Source organism: Lepisma saccharinum, chromosome 26 (genome assembly GCF_977018435.1).
Source record: "Lepisma saccharinum chromosome 26, izLepSacc3.1, whole genome shotgun sequence".
Lineage (NCBI taxonomy): Eukaryota > Metazoa > Arthropoda > Insecta > Zygentoma > Lepismatidae > Lepisma > Lepisma saccharinum.
Genome location: NC_139254.1, coordinates 48,782,272 through 48,804,949, shown reverse-complemented (window position 1 = coordinate 48,804,949; position 22,678 = coordinate 48,782,272). Strand labels below are relative to the sequence as shown.

General features: G+C 38.4%; 1 protein-coding gene across 1 annotated transcript in view; it reads right to left on the bottom strand.

Moving 5' to 3' along the window:
- Window positions 1-12,518: 12,518 nt before the first annotated feature.
- Window positions 12,519-22,678, bottom strand: part of LOC145979502 (alpha-tocopherol transfer protein-like) — a 90,184-nt gene continuing 80,024 nt past the window's right edge. Inside the window, exons 7-8 of the mRNA XM_083112438.1 lie at window positions 19,789-19,933; window positions 12,519-12,629 (exon numbers count right to left, since the gene is read on the bottom strand). Coding sequence (XP_082968564.1) covers window positions 12,601-12,629; window positions 19,789-19,933 — 174 coding nt within the window. The 3' untranslated portion in view covers window positions 12,519-12,600. The remainder of the gene's footprint in view (window positions 12,630-19,788; window positions 19,934-22,678) is intronic.

Sequence of the window (22,678 nt, the reverse complement as noted above, 5' to 3'; positions counted from 1 at the left end):
AACTGTTTTTCTTTGTGAATGTATCATATCCTTACAATGCATTCGCGCACACATAAATATTGTAGTAAATGGAGAGGTATAGTTTCAAGTCCACTTTATGTTCAGATAGGCTAATTGGGGCTGAACCTACAGTTTTGAAGTGGAATCCAAACCATTGCAATATGCCTCCACCAGGGTATTGAACTCAGGACTCGATCACAAGGTAAGAATAATTTCATTGTGCCATCAGAGGGCCTGGAAGTATCTAATAAAATAATTAAAACATTGCCTTCAAGAACATGTTAATTTTGTCCAATAAAAATGTATGTCTTTGCTGGTTATGGAGTTGGTGGATGCCATAGAAATGCTATTTAATTAATAAGTTGTAATTATTATTTTGGTATTTTTGTTTCTTTCTGCATATTGGGTTAAATGTGATAATGATTATAAATGATGGAATGGGTATAATAAATACAATGATACTCATGTATGAGCTGGGTTTCATACCTGGCACATCTAGCTTTATGGGAGTTAGCTCACCAGTCCACTACAGAAGCCAGAAGGGGGCTCTAATACGTAATTCGTAGTTCAGTATTTCCCCCTAGTTAAACAGGTAATTTTTACTTTCTAACTACTGTCGACCTGTGCAAGGGTACGTAAATCAATTGTGTGTTGTGCAAATGTAAAATTCTCTCTAAATGCCTTAGTATCGTGGAAAACGATGAACTGTGCTGCCAAGGAGTGTTTTAAGCACATACATTGGCAGTGAAATTGGAAATTTTATACCTATGCCAGAACAATATCAATCATCAATATGTAATGTGAAAATAACTTTTTGACATTGTCTGGCCAAAAAGGTATAATTTTTTACATTATGCAAAAAGGTATTCCATCTAAATACAGCAAATTATTGTTTAAATTACGGCATTATGCCGTATTTTTTTAAAAAAAAACTTGTTAAAATTACGGTATATTACCGTTTAATATACAGGTATCCGTAAAAAGAAATTTACGGTCACCGTAATTTTTACGGTATCTGGATGGCAGCGAGAATTGACGGTCTTAGACCGTTTTTTTTACTGTCAACTTTTTACAGTGCAGGTGCCTAATTTAATATCCTTATTCCTAACGTAGATTTTATCCTTAGTCCAGGGACCTCCCAAAGTAGCCCCCACCCGGAGATCCGAACGGGGGGACTATTTTACCTCCGGAATATTTTACCTTGGGAACATCCATGGCCTTATATTGCTGATTCTTGACATGGCTTTTTTACAGTGCAGAGTTGTCAGCTCTACGCCTAACCCCCAATATGAATGGAGGAACTACTACAGGAGATAAACCCAAACACACTAGACAGCACAACAACTACTACACAAGACACACACAAACACATCACAACTATAACACAATATAAACACAAACACACCACAACTACTACACAAGACAAACACAAACAAATTAGACAGCACAACTAGTACGCAAAACGAACATACTAGACAGCACAACTACAACACAAGAGACATACACACACACCACCGATACTACACAAGACAAATAGAAATACATTAGACAGCATAACTACTACACAAGATAAACACAACCACACTAGACAGCACAGCTACTACACAAGACAAACCCACATACAAGCACATCACAACTACTACACAAGATAAACACAAACACACTAGACACCACAACTACTACACAAGACCTATGTATGTTACACTGTCATATGCATCATTGTCATTGCACTAAGCAAAACAACGAAAGCGCGTGAACTGAAAACACAACAGTTTGCACAATCTCATTCCTTGATAAAGCATTGCGAGGATGAAACTAAATTCAAACATTATTTTCGACACATTGCATTACAGTATTACAACCTTCCATTACAACCTTTCAACACACATCAGATAAAAAAGCCAAATTCCTAAGCGCAGACATTTCCCACTTCTTTTACTAACTGCGTGGTTTCTAAATGGAGAATGTATTTATAGTTGATTTTTATGTCTTCCCAATACATTAAGTTTTGTCATTTGATTTTGGGTATAGAATTTATATGTTTTCATTATTGGTGCCCAAGCATTATTCATTAGTCGCCAAATTGCGCCTGAAGGTTCAATGTCAGTTTCGAAACCTGTTACCGAGAGGAGACTTGCAACGGCCTCGTCTTCATTTCTAAACTCAGTCTCTTTCTGTCTAATCGCGACGATGAGGATAAACAGATGAAATGGATGGTAGGGACGAACATAAAGGTACACCCAAGTATTTCCCCAGGGTTCGAAACTGACGCCCCTGTACTCAGGCCAGCACTCGAGCCCGGCCCATAAGGGAGATTTCACACCGGAGCGAAATATGAATTTTATAATGTTTTAGCGATAAATGACTGTTTTTTAAAATTTTAATTGCTTTTTGTGATATTGCCACTATTGCCCATATTTAGACCACAATTTTGAAATACATCATTTTACCATTTTTTGGGAATTGCTTTTTTTTTAAGAAATGGAGATCTATACTTTAGCATGCTATTACATTTAAGTATATATATATCATAGATATGCATTTTAAAGGCAGGTGATTAATATATTATTTTTTTCCCTCCGAAAATGACAACATAAGAAAGGCGGACCATATTTAGACCTTTTCCTCTAACAAGGAGAAGATCCCAAATGCTGTTGGATTCATTGATTTAGATATTTTACTTCTCCATAGCCTTTCTTTCGCTTTTGGCTAATCGCAACGACGAGGATGATGAAACACTCACAAATAACACTCATGCCCAGAACCCGTGACCTCTGGCGTCGTAGCGTGTTGTTCTAACCACTCCGCCAAGATCGTCGGCAAAATGCTGTTGGAGTATTAGATGTAACCTACAATGTTATGATAGTACTGAAACTAGAATTAAACGCCAATTGTAGAGTTGTAATATTATGGTCCAAAGTAACAGAAAAAAATCAACCCACTGATTCCCCTCCACACACACACACACACACACACATACACACCACCACACAATCAGCAACACAGTCGCTTACAGAGGTTGTCACATGGCGTACAGCTTGTCTCAGAAATATTGGGATAGTACTGTGTTAAGCAAATTAACAATGTTTTCAAATTTCCTTTAATTTTCATATAACTAGGCTTCAGATAGTTATGCAATAACAAACTTTCAAATATGATCTTAAAATGCTCACAATATGGTCTTTAAATGCTCAAAATATGCATTTAAAATTTTAAAAATTTACATCAAACTCAGAAAATTTAGCCATAGCTTGTAACTATTTATTAATTCCACTGTTTACATAAGTAAAATATGTATGGTTTGGCTTACCTTATTGATTGGTTGGTTGATTTGTTGTTTTAAGTCCACTTTATGCACAGTAAGGCTAATTGGGACTGGACCTACAGTTTAAAGTGGGATCCGAACCACTTGTGCCTCCACCGCTATCGAACCCGGGACCCCTTGATTACAAGGCGACGACGTTACCACTGTACCATCGGGGAGGCTTACATATGTTTTTTCCATATGTATCTTTATCATAAATCCACTAACTGTTTCTGGCTTCACTGAACGTCACGATTAGCAGAAGGTGGAATTTCACCAGCTGTCTCTCATTCTACTCAGCATGAAAGGTCACTATTAATAACTTAATAACTATGTATTGTTTCAGATGCTCAAAAGTAAACTTATGCCTGTTATCCACGAGAATGCTTTTATACTCTGAAAACACCTGAAAACACTCTCTTCCACATCTGACATCACAACAAACAATAGGCGCATGTTGTAATTTCAACAAATCGGAAACGTGAAGTTCACTTGGAATACAGTCCACATTTTGTTTCCCTTCATGAATAGAGAAAATGTCCTTTAGGAGCTTGTAGCCAGAACACATACTGAATCATGTTTCTGAAACTACAAGTTTTCAGACAGAAACAGAGGAATATGCATTTGTAAGAAAAAAATCGGTAAAACATGCAATATATCCTGAAGACACTGAAAATATGCATTTTCATATGCTATATGCAAAATGCATAACTATCCGAAGCCTGCATATAACGCAATTGAACAGCTATGATAATTTTACGTTTAGATAGTAATATATTTATAAATTAAATGCTTATTAGCAGTAATTGAAATAATTAACATGTCTAAATGTGAGTTAAGTAGAAAACGAGATATATTCGCAACACGACTGATTATATTGAATGGACTGTGCCGACTGAATCGGAGCGTCTGGTAGCTTTGCATCAATGGTTGCAAAACTAAAATTACTCAATATTGCAGACCGCAGACTTCTGAAGCCTGCCTCTATCCACGAGAAACTCATGTAATGACGAAAGCAAAATTCTTGCAAAATCTCAAAAAATAGTCAATGTTAATTTCGTAGTTCGAGGAAGAGGGGAGCATAGCCCCCATGGTCCCTCCCCTGGAAACGGACCTGACATGTGTGTGTGTTGGAACGATCGACAACTGTGCCACGAGCGTGGCTTGGAAACAAAACGTACCCAGTGAGTGAAAGTGTCTTGCCGAATGACTGGGCACTCTCGACTCCCATAGGAACAAAACAGAAGCAGCGTGCTGTGATTCCCTAATTCCCAAACACGTCCATTGCCAAGGTCTGGCTTTCACCGTGTGCTTCGTCATCGCTTGTTTAAAGAGCTGCGTTGTATTCCTCTCCACTCAAGATGATTGCACACAATTGAGTCCCTGTGCAAATATTTTCCATACTGCACGTCTCACCAAACAAGTTGTAGATAGTCACAGAAGTAACTTTACAACACTTTACATCAATTAGCGTATTATTTTCAACCAGGATTGAATCCAGACACTACCTTCCGGGGCGACATCAAACCTCACGGGTGAGAATGTCATAGACATCAAATATTAATACGTACTAATAAAACAATAGTAATAGTTTTAAATTGCCTCTTACTTCTGATATATAATTAAATTAAGTTTAAACTATAATTTGAAGAATTATACAGGGTGTCTATACAAAAACTCCGGGGTTTTAAACCATGATGGCGCACAAACGATATTAGGTAAGTCACATTAGTTAATTACTTTGAAATCAGTAGCTTATCAAGTTTTATTCACGCCGGTTGGAGTTTATTCCAACAAAGGTTGGCAACGCTGCGCAGCGTTGACCTTGAAGTGGCTGAGCCTAGCCGAAAACCGTCAGTGCAGTTCAATGCAACGGCGACGCCACAACAGAAAGCGCAGTGTGTGATATGGCTTTCGACGAGAGTATGGTTGTGTTTAGCCTTCGGACAAAACCATTCGTCAATGGCTTAAGGCGTTTAAAGAAACTGGAAGTGTGGATTGGAAGGAAAGGACGTATTCCATGGCCTCCAAGAAGTCCGGACCTTACTCCCTTAGACTTTTTCCTATGGGGACATGTGAAGAACATGGTTTATGAGGAGAAAATTCAAGATGTTAACCATCTAAGGCAAAGAATTGTCTCATCACCCCAGACATGCTGGCCAGGACGTGGCAAGAAGCGTTTGGATGTGTGCCGTCCTACAAACTGGGCACACATCGGAATTTACTAAATTGTAAACAAAACTTGATAACATTACCTTCAAAAATATGTATTTACTTTTCCTGAGTTTTAGTTTTTAATAAAATATTTAGCTTCAAAACCCAGGAGTTCTTTTATAGACACCCTGTATTATGAGAATCATTAAAAAAAAACTATTTAGCAAGCAGGATGGAAACGGGCGGCAAGGAAATTAATTCCAGACACCCTGGATGGGAAGTGTCTACGATCTTACGAGAATTTCTCTGGACGGAAAAAGCTCAGAAATTCGACATTTCGCAAATTCTACAATATTACATGTAATTTCTGCCTGAAGCAGGTTTTTTTTTAAATTGTAGCACAAGCATTACCATTTCCTTTATAAGTACCTGATTCTTCCAGTGATGAAATTCAAGAATAAGCATTCTTTAATTTCGAATTTCCTGACAATTTGAAATTCCCAACTTCTTCATAATCCCTGGTTAGTGTTATGGGGAAATCATTTACTGACATTAATTAAGCCATAAGATGAATTTTCCTAGTTCTTTAAGGACTCAATACCTTTTGTAAAAGCTTATAAAATACACGTCCATTTTCTATATATTCCTGACCTTTGTGACGAAAGAGTTAATGTAATCTTCTGCTTCCATCTCTGAACGAAAAATACAAGTTTTAGATCTCTGAGCGCAAATCCATTTGACGTAATCGACTAATACTAAATATGTAATAAACAGTGGCGGCGATTAGGGGGCGAGGGGGGCGATTGACGCCCACCAATTTTTACCACTTTTGCCCCTGCACTATGCTAAACTTTATCTACAAATGGAAATTAATTTTGTTTGCCCCCCCCCGCAGTTTTGGCACTTTGCCCCCCCCCGGTTTTGGAACCCAATCGCCGCCACTGGTTTTGGATGATTAGAATCTCTAAGCAACAATATCCGAGATATGCATCCTAAATTGTTCTTGCACCCCCCAGTACTGAGTTCTTGCCCCCCCCCCCCATTTCTTGACACCTAATCGTTGCCACTGCATAATTGTCTTTCGTCGCTTTTCACACATTTCACAATTAATTCTCTTGGTAAGTGTCTCCATCCGTCCCAGGATTGTTCACGGTTCCGTTTTCAGGACTGATGATCACTTCTTATTTTAGTGAAGTAAATTGAAATATTGAATACCATTTTAATGCATATCCTAACCCAATGGTTCCCAAAGTGTTCGCCCTGGGAAATGTTTGGAAAAGGGAGGTAGATTGGAAAATTTGAAGTGTCGTAAAAATATATACAATATATCTGATTACGGCCCGTTTCGCCTTATCCCGCTTCGCCTTATTGCGTTTTCACCTCCCCCAATAGAATTTTACGTGATTTATGTGACGAACTTTCTAAGGCGAAACGGGACATCCCATTTCGCCTTATCCTGTTTCGCCTTACACACAAAAAAATTCCCACCTGGGAATATTATCAACATGAAGAGTCATTATTATTATTAATGTATTATTAACCTAACCTAACCTAACCTAACCGACAGGACAAAGGGAGCCAAGGTAGACAACATCACAAGCTCTACGCTTCCATTATGAATTACCCTTCAAGTCGATAATATTCCCAGGTGGGAAATTTTTGGTGTGTAAGGCGAAACAGGGTAAGACGAAATGGGATGACCCGTTTCGCCTTAGAAAATTTGTGTTACATAAATCACGCGAAATTGTATTGGGGGAGGTGAAAACGCAATAAGGCGAAGCGGGATAAGGCGAAACGGGCCGTAATCAGCTAAATTGTATATATTTTCACGACATTTCAAATTTTCGAATCTACCTTCCTTTTCGAAACATTTCCTCGCCAGTGGAGGTACCTTTACAGGCAGGGACCATGCGCTGCAGCCCTCAAATTCCCACAATGTAGTGCACACTCTAACTACTGGTCTTGTTTCAACAACCAATGATCTTTCTGTGTTTATTAACCCTTGCTTACCCGAGGTGGGGGGGGGGGTGGGAGGGCTGCCAGGCCCACCGCTTACATATATATTTTTTTTTAAAATTTTCACCTCTGAAAATATTTTTAAAAAATTTTAAAAATGTATTATTTACTAGTGTGTTCAAAATCTTTTTGTTTATTTTGTTCCCAATATTTCTATATTACTTTGTTCATAAAAACATAAATGTACTGTAAATAGGAGGCAAAATGCACTAGGTGGGCCTCTCAGGTGACATCCTTGAATGAGTGTCATTCAAGACACTCATGCCAGTGAGAGTGTACAATTGGTTGGTAATGATGGTAATTTTGTAAATCATTATAATTAATTAACAACTAACTACATCTCTATAAACAAAAAAAGCATTAATGAAAAATTATTATGGTTTTTGTGCGTTTTAGTGAATGGCTAAATATATGTGTGACAAATTTATTATTTTTTGTTAATTATGATATTTTTATAATTTTTATAATAAATATATAACTTCACATATACAAACAGCAAAGGAGGAAGTGATTCAATAATAACATGATTTCTAGAATTTTAATGATAAAGAAAAGTGGGGGTCTGTGAGCCCCCCTTTTCAGGTAAGTACGTTTCTCGTACGGTACGGGTAAGTTATGGTTAATAAGTTTGGCTATTTCTGTTATTTAGCATGGCCCTGGTCTCAAAATGCTATCAAATTCACAAAGAAGACTCCAGCAACTGTCGTACTGAAGGACTATGAATGAATCCAATCAATATTTCATGCAAAGAACTTACCAGTTGAAATCTTGATCTGATGGCGCCCTCAATGACTAGAATCTAGATGGCCGGATGTCAATTCCCTCGGTAAATGTTGACGGAGAATATTATTTGCATCCGATGGATCCGCCACCAAAGAGCCCGTGCACGGTGGAAAGGAAATCGAAAGTGAAACGCATGAATGGGTCTCGGTTTTTCCTTTCAGGACCTCGAGAGTGGCGGTCAATATTTTCAACAGAGAAATTAGAAAGTTGGTTCTCGGCTATTTCTGTATCAAAACAGTGCGAGACAAACACGAAGGTAAGAATTTTTATCGGCTTTCATGACGACGATGGAATTACGGTGAAGCCTTGAATATGATGAGCGCTTGTTGAAGGAGTTATCATGAGTTCCAGAGAAGCAGAAGCATCGAGGCAAAGAGATTAAGTTCACGTTCGCAGTAGAGAGCAATTACACAAATGCACTAATATTTACTCGCATGCACACAAACACACACAAAGAGATATTGATTTGTTGTTGTTTTAAGTCCACTTTATGCACAGTAAGGCTAATCGGGACTTGAGCTACAGTTTCAAGTAGGATCCGAACCATCATGTGCCTTCACCGGGCGCTACCACTGCGCTATCGAGAGAGGAAGAAGACTAGAGATAAAAATGATGAATATAAAGAAAAGAGAGAAACAGAGAAAGGAAAACTAGAAGAGAAAAACAAAGAGGTAGGAAAAGAACGAGAGAAGATAAAGATGAAAATAAAGGGAATGAAAATATAAGAAGAAAATGAAAAATAATGAGGTGGATAGTGAGAGAAGACAGAAAAGAGAGACAGAGAGAGATAAACAGAGGAAAAGAGAGGTAAGGAAACACAGGAAGGAAGAAAGAAGGGACGAGGGAAATGAGAAAAAGAGAGAGAGAGAGAGGAACAAAGAGAAAAAAGCGAAGCAGAGGAAGGAGGATATAAATAAACAAGAAACAAAAAGAAAGAAGAAAGAGAAAGAAAAGAGTAAAGGGAGAAATAAGCGTATGAGAGAAATCACACACAGAGAAAGGGAAGATCATTTTAGTAGCCGAAGCATAGTCCACGGAGTACATTGTGTGTAAGAAGTTACTGTGGTGTTCCCTATACCGTAACGGTAATACTTTTGCCTTGCAAACGAACCTACGTCCGATTTTCAGTGCATGCACGTTAAAGGTGTAGATTTATTTCCGACGACAGCAATAAACTCAATTACAGTGAAATGCTGAAACTCCGAGAAAATTGTGTGTGAGAGATTTCAGACCGAAGCAACAAGCGCTTGTGAACGAGGCAATCAGCAGAAACGTTTCACACCGTTACCGCACAAGCCGTCACCCGTCGCTTGTCCCTTCGGTTTGATTCTTTACTCTTGTATATTTCTATTTGTATTGTTTGTATTGCTATTCATGATATTACAGAAGGTGATTAATTTTTCTTTGTAATCTATCGCGGTCCAAAGGACATAATACAAGTTTAACACATCAACATGACATGTCCTTCCCGGACGTATGAACAGACTGTTGAAGTACACCATCCCGCCTGATAGATATGAATCTTGGCTGGAAGTTACGAGATTAATGGAAGTGCATGAGAGAGAGATTGTGCTGTTACTGTGATTTCTTTTTGTGAGTTCTTTATGATGTACAACTTTGGTTCTTTTTAAATTGCATAATCAAGATAAATAGATTCTGAATTCATATGTTAAAACGTAAGTTCTGTGTTTTTGTGTCTATTTACTGCAAATCTTAATGTTTTCCCGTGCCCTGGGAGGTATCACGCGTATACCACAATATAGTCTCATGTTGTTCATTCTCAATTTGTATTGAGATAAATATATTCTTATGACTATTAATAATATCATATGGTTCACTCTGGCACGACCGTGCCACGTTGGGCGCCAAATTATCTCGTAACTCCCCCAGCACAAGATTCATATCTATCAGGCGGGATGGTGTACTTCAACAGTCTGTTCATACGTCCGGGAAGGACATGTCAAACATTACGAGTACATTACTCTGTAATAAAGGTTGGTTCCTCATATGAAAACACTGAGCCAGCATACCTGAACTATCTGTGAAAGTTTGTTGGTAGAGTTCGCTTCCACATTGTATATATCTATACCATGGGCGTAACTTACGACTTAACTTTGGGGGTGTATAATCGATCTTCGAGCTTAACTTTGGGGGTATAGAATCGAACTTAAGGCCCAACTTTGGCGGGGGGGGGGAATTGAATTTGGGGCTTAACTTAGGGGGGTATAATCGAACTTGGGGCCTAACTTTGGGGCGGGGAGGTTAAAAATCGAACCTAGGGCCTTATTTGTGGGGGGGGGGGGGTAAATCGAACCTGCAGACTTACTTTTGGGGCAGAATCAAACTTGGGCCTAACCTTGGCCTTAACTTGGGGTGGGGGCAGAATCGAACTGGGGGGGGGGGTTAAAAACAAAATTGGGTCCTAACTTTGAGGGGCAGAATCAAACGTGGGGCCTAACTTGGGGGGAGGGAGCAGAATCAAACTTGGGGTTTAACTTGGGGGTATCAGAATCGAAAAGTCTTTGATTCCATAAAAAAAAAAACGTTCAGGATAAGTTAAATAACTGTTACACGTGCGAAATCACAAGACATACTTTTTTCTTCAGGTCTCTGAAAGTTAACAGAAATACCAATTACTTGTACATTTTAATAAACCTGAAAATTTGGGGGGATAAGCGCCTCCTTCCCCATTGGACCCGCCAAGTTACGCGTATGATCCCGTACCTTTGCCAGGAGTCGAGCCTGTAACATCTGGCTTTGTAGGACGTTACGAGCAAGGAAAGCATGTCGGCAAAGCAGTGTTCGCTGTTGCAAACGGCTGGTAGCTGCACTCGCTTCTCCTGACGCACGTTCATTGGTCGAACCTTGTCGACCAACTGCGTGCGCAGAGACTTGTTTTCCTTAGCTCCCTACATAGATTTCCGGTACAGAATGTAAATAAATTGGCAGAAAACTTTGACATGTTTGATAGACAACATCGTTAAGTAACTTTTCTCTCCAATTGTAAAATTGACAAATTTTTTGAAGGGTGTAACATAGTTCCTGCATGTATTTCTGCAAACCCAGCGATAAATGAAGTGGGCGGGAGCGCGTGGGGGGGGGGGGGTAGACTAATCGCGACCTTAAAGTAAAAAGGTTCTATCTGCCAAGTCGTAATATTCTCAGGAGAGCTAGTTAAACATTTGACTATGTGCACAGGAAAAACTATTTATTCCAACAAGTTGTGCCTCTGGCAGTTGTATAGTGATCCCTTCCTCTCTAATATATACAGGAAAATTAAGGAAAATATATTACTAATGTTCAGGTATTGCAACGACGAATTTGCAGTTAGAACCTTTTAACTCCAAAAGTAACGTTTCAGATGAGAGTAAAAAAGTTATCCCTTAAATATTCATTTTTTTTGCAAAAAAAGAAAGGTGAGAAATTAGTTATATTCTAGTTATTCTATATTCTGCATGACCTATGTACACGTGAAAGTAAAAAAGATGTAAATGCAGCTCCAGAGTACAAAATAATACAAATTGTTTCATCCAATACTATAAACCAATTATGTAAGAGTTTGAAGATTGGATTTTGAAATAATGTTTAATAGAAAGTATTAACATGCGAGTCAGTTGAAAAGAGTAACCATGTTGTAAATAGCGTTGCAGTATATAATCCCAGTGGAAACACAAGACGTTCATTTTAACATAACATGCTACTGCATATCCTTCTGATAAGAAATGAAAAGTATTTCTACTCATTGAGAGTAGATATAGCTTATTGACAACAAGACTGTAAACAAATGGAAAAAAAAAATCTTATATGTTTCTCTTCAGCACCGTAGCAAAGTAACGTTGGTCCACAGCCGGCATCCACTTCATCATATATAAGTGTATAAGTGAGATCTGGCACTTTTTATTTACTTAATTGCTTCCTCTCTACGTTGGAGGTTCCAATAGATGGATACATAGGAGATGAACGTTGCGCCATTTGTCTGGTAGTCACAAAGACCGGAAACAAAGCAGATATAACTTTTTTACCCCAACTTAAAACCTTATTTGCTTGATTTCATCGAAACTAATATACTTCGAAGACTGATCTTTACGGAGTACAAAGAATGTAAACCAATTGTCTGCTTAAGGTCAGAAACTCATTTTTGCACAAAAGTGCAGATAGAACCTTTGTACTTTAAGGTCGCGTAATGCTAAGGAAAATACACATAATACCTAATACTTTTAGGTCACTGTAAAATAACACATTTATGACATTTTTTACATGTGTTTAATCATTGAAAAAAGACAGTCAAAATCAAAACTGAATTCTTCTCCCTTTACTGCCGTTCTTGACTTTTCTCTCAGGCTTCACTTCTGGATTCCGTAAGTTTTAATTTCTGCAATGGCAAATAAACGTTTATTAGGACAATGTTTAGAAATCGTAATATTTACTTATTGCAATAAATTCACAAGGTCAGAAAGGGCATTACGATAACGCTGTCATTAACATCATCTTTAAATTGCCAATGGGATCGTCGACGACAGAAAATTGTTAAGTGGGAGTTTGTACGTACACGCGCACTTACACGCACTTACGTCGTCGCCGCACAACAGCGACTTGCATGACGTACAAGACATCAAAGGCAAACAAGTGTTCTGAATAACGGTTTACTGGTTCAGAGTTCTGGGCCTACAGCAAATCTTTGCGGAATTCTGTGTTGTTTGGGAGAATTCCTCTTCATGAATTTCGTAAAAGAAAAAGAGAAAGTAGAAGAGAGAGAGAGAGAAAAGAGAAAGTAGAAGAGAGAGTGAGAAAAAATGAAAGTAGAGAGAAAAAGAGAAAGTAGAAGAGAGAAAGATAGAGAGAAAAAGAAAGTAGAAGAGAGAGAAAAATGAGAAAGTAGAAGAGAGAGAGACAGAGAGAGAGAGAGAGAAAAAAGAAAAAGTATAAGAGAGAAACATAGTGAGAAAAAGAGAAAGTAGAAGACAGAGATAGTTAGAAAGAGAGAAAGGGAAAGTAGAAGAGAGAGAGAAGAAGAGAAAGTGGAATAGAGAAAGATAGGGAGAGAAAGAGAAAGAAGATGAGAGAAAGATAGAGAGAATAAAAATAAAGTAGAAGAGAGAGATAGAGAGAAAAACTAGAGAATGTAGAAGAGAGAAAGATAGTGAGAAAAATATAAAGTAGAAGAGTGAAAGATAGTGAGAGAAAGAGAAGAGAGAGAGATAGAGAGAGAGAGAAGTAGAATAGAAGGAGAATAGATAGAAGAGAGAAAGAGAGCGAGAAGGTAGAAGAGAGAAAAGCAAAACAATAAGGTAGAGAAGATATAGAGAGAAAAAGTGAGAAGGTAGAAAATAGAGAGACAGAGAGAGAGAGAGAGAGAGAGAGAGAGATGTGTTAAAATTTAGGAGAATAGAGAAGAATGGTAAAGAGATAAAGGCATGGAGAAATGAAAAAGAGTAAATTAGACAAATTGGAGAGGATAGGGAAGCAGATCCCACCTGAAAATCTATTGCCCGCCTGTGAGCTCATCAAAGAAAAATCTGAGGTGAAACTTACGATGCAGGTAATCAATATCTTATGGATGTATGTGTGTGTGTGTATGTTTGTTCCGGCATAACTCTCGAACGCCTGGAGCGATTTCAACCAAACTTGGTACGCGTATCACTTTCGATATGGAAAGAAATACTGTGGTGGTAAGACACCCCTGGCACCCTTGTAAAAATAATCGGAAACGACCGATGTTAGTGTGGAATCGATAGTTTTCGGGATCTCTAAGATGAATAGTGACACTCCCAATGCCGTTCAACTCCAAAACACCCATGACACCCCGAGGGGTGGGGGTGGGTAAGGGTGACATGTAAAACGACCGATATTAGTGTGGAATCCATAGTTGTCGGCGTCGCTAAGATGAACAGTGACACTCCCAATGCCGTTCAACTGGAAGTTCATTTTACACTATAGTTAGAATTCATTATTTTCCTGTCTAATAGAACATTGTGATAAATAAATACCCTGGCAACGCCGGCCAATCAGCTAGTAAAATAATGAACAATGCATCTGTACAGGAAGAAAATATACATGTTGTAGCGACTTAAAATAAATATTGAGGAGCAGGAAGGACAAAATTTATTGGATATAGGTCTACATAATATCGAACCTTTTTCAGTAATTTGCCCCCTCTCTCTCCCATCCCATGTCGGGGTCTACACACACGACATAGCTAGTGTGGAAATTTAAAACAGAAAAATAGTATGTTGTAAAGTGAAGTTTTTCAATAGTTAAAAATAATTTTTCATCCACCAGGACCAAATTCTTTTAGTACTCGTGCCAGATTTGTTTCCAGTTACCAAGTAATCAGAATTATCAATTTTAGGTGTAATAATAAAGGCTGCCCAATTGTCTTGTTCATTGTTGCCAAAACGAGTAATCAAACTTATTTTGTTACTTCAAAGAAATGAGTTTTTCTTATACTATCTTATACATACAAATCATATTATCACATCCACAATTACATGGAATAACTGTAGTCTACATAATGCAGAATGGATTTGAGATACACTTATGTCCAACTTCCAACCCGGAGAAAATTATTTTTTTAGAGGGGTGTAAAGATAAATTTCGCCCCAAAATAATCTTCAATTAGACTCATAAGTAAGTTTTTATATTATACTAGCTGATTACCCGGCGTTGCCCGGGTAATGTATTTATCCCAATCTTCTATAAAGTTGTCCGTGGGAGAAATATGGCTATCTTAAATCCACTCCGCAGTACTTAATATACTGTCCCTGTGACTTGTTGATCGTGATCGAGAAAGCAAGTCTCTCTCTTTCTCTCTCAAATGTCATCGTGCATGTCAACAATTAGCTTAGCGACCCCGAAAACTATGGATTCCACACTAATATCGGTCGTTTTCGATTAATTTTACATGTCACCTCTTCCCACCCCACCCCTAGGGGTGCCAAGGGTGTATTACCACCATAGCATTTCTTTCCAGATTGTAAGTGATATGTGTACAAAGTTTGGTTGAAATCGCTCCAGGCGTTCGAGAGTTATGCCGGAACAAACATACATACACACATACATCCATTTTTATATATATACGTATAGATAGATTTCAAAAATTGTCCTCATTATTTATGGACTGGATTTCTCCAGTTATATTCAGAAGCAAGCTGCTCATAGAGTTGAAACACAATGATTAATTAGGAAATATTTTTTTTTATTTTACAAACTTATTTTTATTCCATAATATTGATTTGGTGGGTAAATGGGTGACTGAGATTTTTTCTGTCGCCCCCGTTAAACAGGAGCAGGCCGGGAACACATTGTGAACGGTCGGCAAGGCACGGCTCTATCCAGCACAACATAAACCCTTTCAGTAAACTTATGTGACTCCACCAGCATACATTCGAGGGTATGCGCTTATGTTCTGGTACCTAAAAAGACCAGAACGTCATTTACATGAATGTCGGTTCCCCCGTTTTTCTTTTCTCTTTTCCTTATTGTTTACATTTTACAGGTTGTCTTGATTATACAGGTGTATTGTGCAAACATTCTGCATTATCCAGTACAAAATACCAGGGTTGTTCGGCAGTCCTGGACAGCCCCGGTTTACAAGTATATATTACAGTAAGTATAAACATTCTGGTATGATACGAGTGTGTAGTAATGCATATAAAGGAAAATAAAATATATACAAGTTATCAAAAAGTCAATATGCTGACCAAGGCAGAATTTATTTTAATTTAGAACATAAAACTAAACGTTAAGTTTCAACCATCTAGCAATGTCTTCTTCAGACTCTGTACCAAATACAAATGAAATAAGGTACAAAACAGGAAAAATAACTCCCCTCCAGACACAAGATAATTAGAAATTCTCCTGTCAACTGTTGTTTCATCTGACAGGCGATTTTGATAAACATTTCTTTTCATCTGGAAAGTGGTTGGACTACTTATCTCACGCTCTTTTTCCTTGCTTTCTTTCTTCATTCCTCTTCCTTCTTCTCTCCTCCTTCGCTCTTGTCATTTCCACTCTTTCTAACACCTTCTTCCATTCTTTGTTTATCTCCAGTCCCCCATTCCAGTTCATTGTGACTTCTTCACCTTTCTTCTCTATTTCCTTGGCCTCATTCCATTTTCTCACTAGTACTCTCTCTTCTCCCTTCCAATCTGCTTAGCTCCATCCCACTCTATGTTTTATGTTTTAAAATAAAATAAATTCTACCTTGGTCAGCATATTTAGTTTTTGATTATCATAGAAACAAGGCTTAATGGTGTTTCAATAAAAGTTATGTATAAATGGAGGTAGCATTAGATAATATTAAAAGTGGGTGGTTATAGTTAAGAAGAAAAGGTATAGCATAGGATTGACTTCAATAAGAAGGAACAATTCTGGAAGCTCCAGGAAGGGTTGATCCTGGAATGCTTCAGGATAGGTATGTGAAGGTGGATTAATGTGCATTATGAACTCCTGGTTCGCTTCCGTTCTACATGCTTCGCTCCAGTCCGGTACATGAGCAGAACAGTCATAATGCCTCCACGAGAATTACAGTCCATAAGCTTTCTTCCTGAACGGCCAGCACCATCTAGTGGTGCAAATGTTTTTGCTTGCATACACATTATTGTGTTTTTGCGTGAGAAAATGAGCAGGGGGAAATGATGAGATACTCTACAGCAGTCTTCTAAAAGTGCCTATGTCTCTGACGCATCCGATCCATGCGATCATATTCTAACATCTTTAAAAATTTATCATGCAGCAAAATTATACTTTTTTGTTTGGGTTTCTGTATCTCTTGTTCCCATTCATCTTCCTCCCCATAAGTTAAAACTACAGTACTACCAGAATGTGTATCTATCTTCATAGATTCAAAACTAATTTTCGAAAATCACATCTCAACCATCACAAAAAGAGCAATGCGTATGTTAGGTCTACTGTACAGATTCATCGAAATCAATAACCCGAAAGCACTTTCAATTTACTTCAAAACATTTGTGTCCCCCATTCTAGATTACTGTTCACCCATCTGGAACATGGCTGCCCCTTCTCATACCTCCAAGATCGACAGTGTTCTCAGCTTTTTCCTCTCCACCTGCCTACTCTGAGACACCTGCCTTAGAGAGATCTGCTTGTAAATCTGCACACTAATACTCCAGATACTCGTAGATACATTGCAGATATGAAATTGCTATATAAGATCATAAATGGAGACTTAAGATGCAGCATCCCACTCCACGAACTCTCCCTCAGAGTGCCCAGACACAAAACACGGAGCAAGGAAACTTTCCACACTGCAACTCCCAGGCTCTCACTCATACAACGTTCACTATTCCATAGGCTACAGAACCAATTCAACGTCATCTCAAACCAAGTGGATATATTCAGTTCATATTTATCCTTTATCACCAGCTTAGAGAGAAATGTACATAAGTAATGCATTGTGAAAATAACCTGTTTACATCGGTATTCTTTTGAATTGTTTATTTTTGTTTCTTTCATTTTATTTTGTATTATTTTGTGTCTGTGTGTGTTTTTAATAATTATTTTTTAACACTAATCTAATGTTTTACTGTTGTTTCTCTCTGGTTTGAAATGGCTTCTACTGTACTGGAAATTTCAATAAATAAACAAATAAATACACAGGTATTGATGAAGATCTCCAATACAACGGTTGGCTGGTACGGTACCTTGCCGACCGTTCATAATAAATTTCCTGCCTGATACACAGCATCGCCAGAATAGATTAAGAAGATCATGTGATAATTTAACAATGTACTGCGAGCTAAAAATCTTCACATTGCGCAAATATTGTTTACTCATCTTGAATCCATTTGAGCTCTGATTGATTGATTGATTTAGTTTATTTTTCTTCGCCTTTATAGAGGAGAAGGTCTAAATATGGGCGAAGGTTTAAATATGGGTTTTGGCGTTATCAGCGCTCCCGGGTGCTGCAGCCTGGCATAGGATGTAGGAACTGGTTATCTGTCAAGGACAAAGGTTGCGGCGCCAATTCGCAAGAGAAAGTCGTCGTTAGTTTCGGCCTTGGACGCTGTTATAGAATTGCGACTTCCGAAAACTTTTTGCAGGTATGTTTTAACTCAGCGTTTTCTGAATTCTCATCTGCTTTGTATAGGTTATGATATTAGCTGTATATAATACAAATGTGGGCTTTTATAATGTCATGATTTGTTTGCGAAATACGTACCACAGAGAGCGAAAATAAATTGAAGAAGAAAAATAGCGTGATGGTCTAAATATGGGCTATGACATGATGTCTAGTGTTGAGATCATATTTTCAACAAATTTTTGGATGTTTTTCTTAATTTCGATTTTTCCCATTCCGCGTGGTTTTCAAAACAACAGATTATTCATAAATATGAATTTTATAATATTTTAGCAATAAATGACTGTTTTTTAAAATCTTAATTGCTTTTTGTGATATTGCCACTATTACCATTTTTTGGAAATTGCTTTTTTACAAAAAAAATTGAGATCTTCTATACTTTAGCAGGCAGGTGCCTGATAATTTATTTTTTTCCTTCGAAAATGACAAAATAAAAAGGGGCGCCCATATTTAGACCTTTTCCTCTACCGCATGGCTCATCGCAAAGATGAGGATGGATTTTGATAAGATGAGATCATAAACATACGGGACACAACACGGATCCCACAGATTATACTGGCTGTGAGCCCAGTCTGTAATATGAAGTCCAGGGTGTTGAAGGGAGGTTGATCTTTGGGGGTCCTCACCCCTAACACCCTATATTTGAACTCTGATATGTTAGAAAAGAGAGAGAACGAAAAAGAAGGGGAAGCCCTCTCTCTCTCTCGCTCTCTCTCTTAGAAGGAGAAGAGAAGAATAGAAAAGACCCTCTCTCTCTCTCTCTCTCTCTCTCTCTCTCTCTCTCTCTCTCTCTCTCTCTCTCTCTTTTCTCTTCTTCTTTTCTTCGAGGAAAAAGAGAAAGGAAAAGAAGGAGAGAAAGAAAGAGAGAGAAACAGGAGAAAGAGAGAGAGGGAGAGGAAGGGACAGGGGGGTCGTGTCCACCCCTATCTCTCTCTCCGGAGGGGGGGACGCTGAGTGGGGTGGGAGGGCTACCTTTCCTCTCCTCCTTTCTCTCTTCTTTTTTCTCTCTTGCTCTTTTGTCCTCTTTTACCTTGGGTGAAGAGGAGGGGGCCCCCTGGAACCCCCTGAGAGGGAGAGAGAGAAGAGAAGAGAGAGAGAGAGAGATAGGGTGTACTCTCTCTCTCTCTCTCTTTTCTTTACTTCCCTACTTCTCTCTGCCTCTCTCTCTCTCTACGGATAAATAGGAGAAAGATGGAGAGCCTCTCTCTCTCTCTCTCTCCGTCTCTCTCTCTTTCTCTCTCCTCTCTCTCTCTCTCTCTTAGAGAGAGAGAGAGAGAGATTCCCCTCCCCCTCCTTCCCCCGCCCACCCAAAGAGGAAGAGAAAGAAAAAGAGAGGAGGAAGAGGGAGAGAGAGAGATGAGAGAGAGAGAGAGAATAAAGAGAGAAAGGCTTGGCAGGGGGGCAAGAGCGGCAACTATGCAATCTCCCTTACCCTTAAAAGTCTTCTCGTTGTCCTGCAGCAGCTGAATAATCCTTCTCACATCCTTCGAAGGAAGCGTCCCCCCTAGATTGTCTGGCAAGCACTGCTTCGGTACGTGGGAATGGAGCGAGTCTAGGTTCGTTCCGTGGAGGTGGATCTGAAATACAAAGGAAAAGTTAGATCGTCCAAAGCTGGAATTCATCTTGCCCAAAGTTTTGAAAAGTGAATAACACCATCAGGACTAAGGTGTTTCCAAACTGTCACGACGCCAGCCTGAAATATCCCGGGACGGTACAGATTCCGTATTCAAGTTCTCTAAAAGGTATTTACTTATTTCTTTCCTATGGTATAATTTCACCAGTGACATATCTTACACTCCAAAGATAAACCACCATTGGCATGCTGCATTTTTTCCCATCATACACAAAAGTACTTTTACGTACGAATCTTTTATGTACAAAAAAATGCAATAATTATTTGTTTCCTTTCCCTGAGTTTGAATTTGAATTCGAATTTTTGGGTACGTTAGAACTTAAAGTGTATTTTGCACCCGTCACACTATACGGGGTCCAGCCCCTTGCCATAATTAAAATAACTGTAATGTCGTTAACTAAAATATTAAAATATTATGACTTCAGTTAAAAGCTCAGACTGTAAAGGGAAAGTCAGCACATATAAGGACAAAACACAGACGCCAGAGCCTCGTTAGTCTGTAAAATGGAGTCCAGGGTGTACTACGTGGAGTAAGGTTGGCAACTATTCATATGAACAGTACAAATTACGCCATAAAAACTACACTCATTATCAACGCTCTGCATATACGTAAAATACTACACGTAACCTATTAGTGTTAATACTCTTTTTCTGAAATGAGAAAGTGAGCCCCAGCAAGAAACTACTATACGATACGTCTGTTTTTATGAGCAGCTGCAACCTTGTTTAAGTCCAAAGATTTTGCTAGGTTTTTCTCAAAGGCCAAATTAGATAGAGCCGGTGTCGGCGATTAGGGAGGCGTGGGGGGCAGTTTTCCCCCCACCTTTTGCCACTTTGACCCCACAATATGTTTAACCTTATCTACCAAGGGGAAGTAAACTGTCCTTGCCTCCTCAGTAAGAGCACTCAACCTCTCGTTACTAATTCGATTACGAAGGTAATGTAACACTTCATTTGCCCAAGCAGCCATTGTTGGAGATATGCACATTTCAATAACACGAAGCTTATAAATAGAGCCCGGAAGTTTGGCAAAATGCCTCATTTTATCTACTGTATATATTGATAAATTTTTTCCGGATATACGTTTCTTATGTTGTTTCGAATGTTTTGGAAGCCTTTTCATTTTGCCTATTTTGCCTATTTGGGACCCCACTGCCTATTTTTAATTATAATGCCTTTTTTGCCTTTTTCAATGAAATTTGACATTTTTTTTAAAAAAAATGTGTATATAAATTATTTTTCTCCAAAAAAACGTTGTTGGCATTTATTTTTCTTCCGTTTATTATGTGAATAATTTTCGCCTTATTTAAGTAATATTGAACTCACGCATGTTTCAACATTGCTGAAGGAGAAAAGTGTGAGAAAAAAGTATTTCATGCTGAGTCAGGATATTGCCTTTCGGTTAACATTTCTTGTGCATGATTGACTGCTGAAGTGGACAGGTTGATTTCGAACGCAAAGAAAATATTTCTGAAATCTCCCTCTCGAACCCGAAAATTTCAGGAAGTTGCGATTGAGCTTAGTTTACCTCAGCAACCAGTCTTGACGAGATAGGGAACCTGGATATCAGCAGCTATATATTATGCTAACAACCTTCAAAAAATCAGTGAGGTGATCGATGCTCTTCCAGAAAATGAAGCGACTTTAATTCGTGAAGTGAAAAAACTCCTGTGCTATTCAAGTTTACTTTTGCACATTATGGTGCATTGCCAGAGACAATTACAATTATAGCATCCATGAAAATATTCGAGGAATCTATGCAGCAGATGATGGAAGTGCCAAGAGAAAAGGGGTGAGCTGTTGCGGAAAAGTGCTAACGGGTAGTGAGTGCAAATGAGGACTTGAAACAATTGAAAACAATTTGTGATATTCTAAAAGGTGAAAATGCTGTTACGAAAATGAGTCCAGCTACATTAGCTTGTTTTATGTATGCTCCAATAACTTCTGTCGAAGTAGAAAGATCATTTTCTATTAAGAAAAACATTCTCTCTGACAGACGACTATCAATGAATGTTTAGAACTTAAAAAGCACTTTGTAGTTATGTGCAATCAAGACGGAGAAAATTGAAATGCTCTTCCCAATTTAGATTTTAACATTTTGCCAGAAATTATAGATAAAAGTAAGCGACTTCGAAATGTGCCTTTTTTCGGTTTACTTTGCCTTTTTTCATTTTTAGTGCCTATTTACCACATTATAAATGCCTTTTTGCCTGCCTATTTTAACGAAAATAAATGCCTGAACTTCCGGGTTCTACTTATAAATGTTTGAATGTTTCAACCGTTACAAGCAGCTGCTGAAGGGTATATATTTTGAGTTTCTTCCTGCCTCATAGTATGCCTTAACTCTAAACTCCTCAAATCACCACAGTAGAGAGCGGCGAGAGATTGTAACTTTTTGTGCTTCATAAAAGCGGCACTAACTTAATAAAGTAGGTAACAAGTAAACAACACAATCCTTCAATAGGTATGTTAATTATACCAATTTCACTGCTGCCATCTCACGTTTTCTTGTTCAACTACTGGACAGAACTTAGGGCTAAAAATGGGGAGGATGACACAAACCCCTTTCACTTAGGAGGCCACTCTATACACATTTTCACAAAAAGCACATTCACTATAGCTCTTTTCAGTTCTTACGGCGGGCGCTCTAGAAACTGGAAGGGGAAGTGGGGAGCGGGGAAGCGACCAA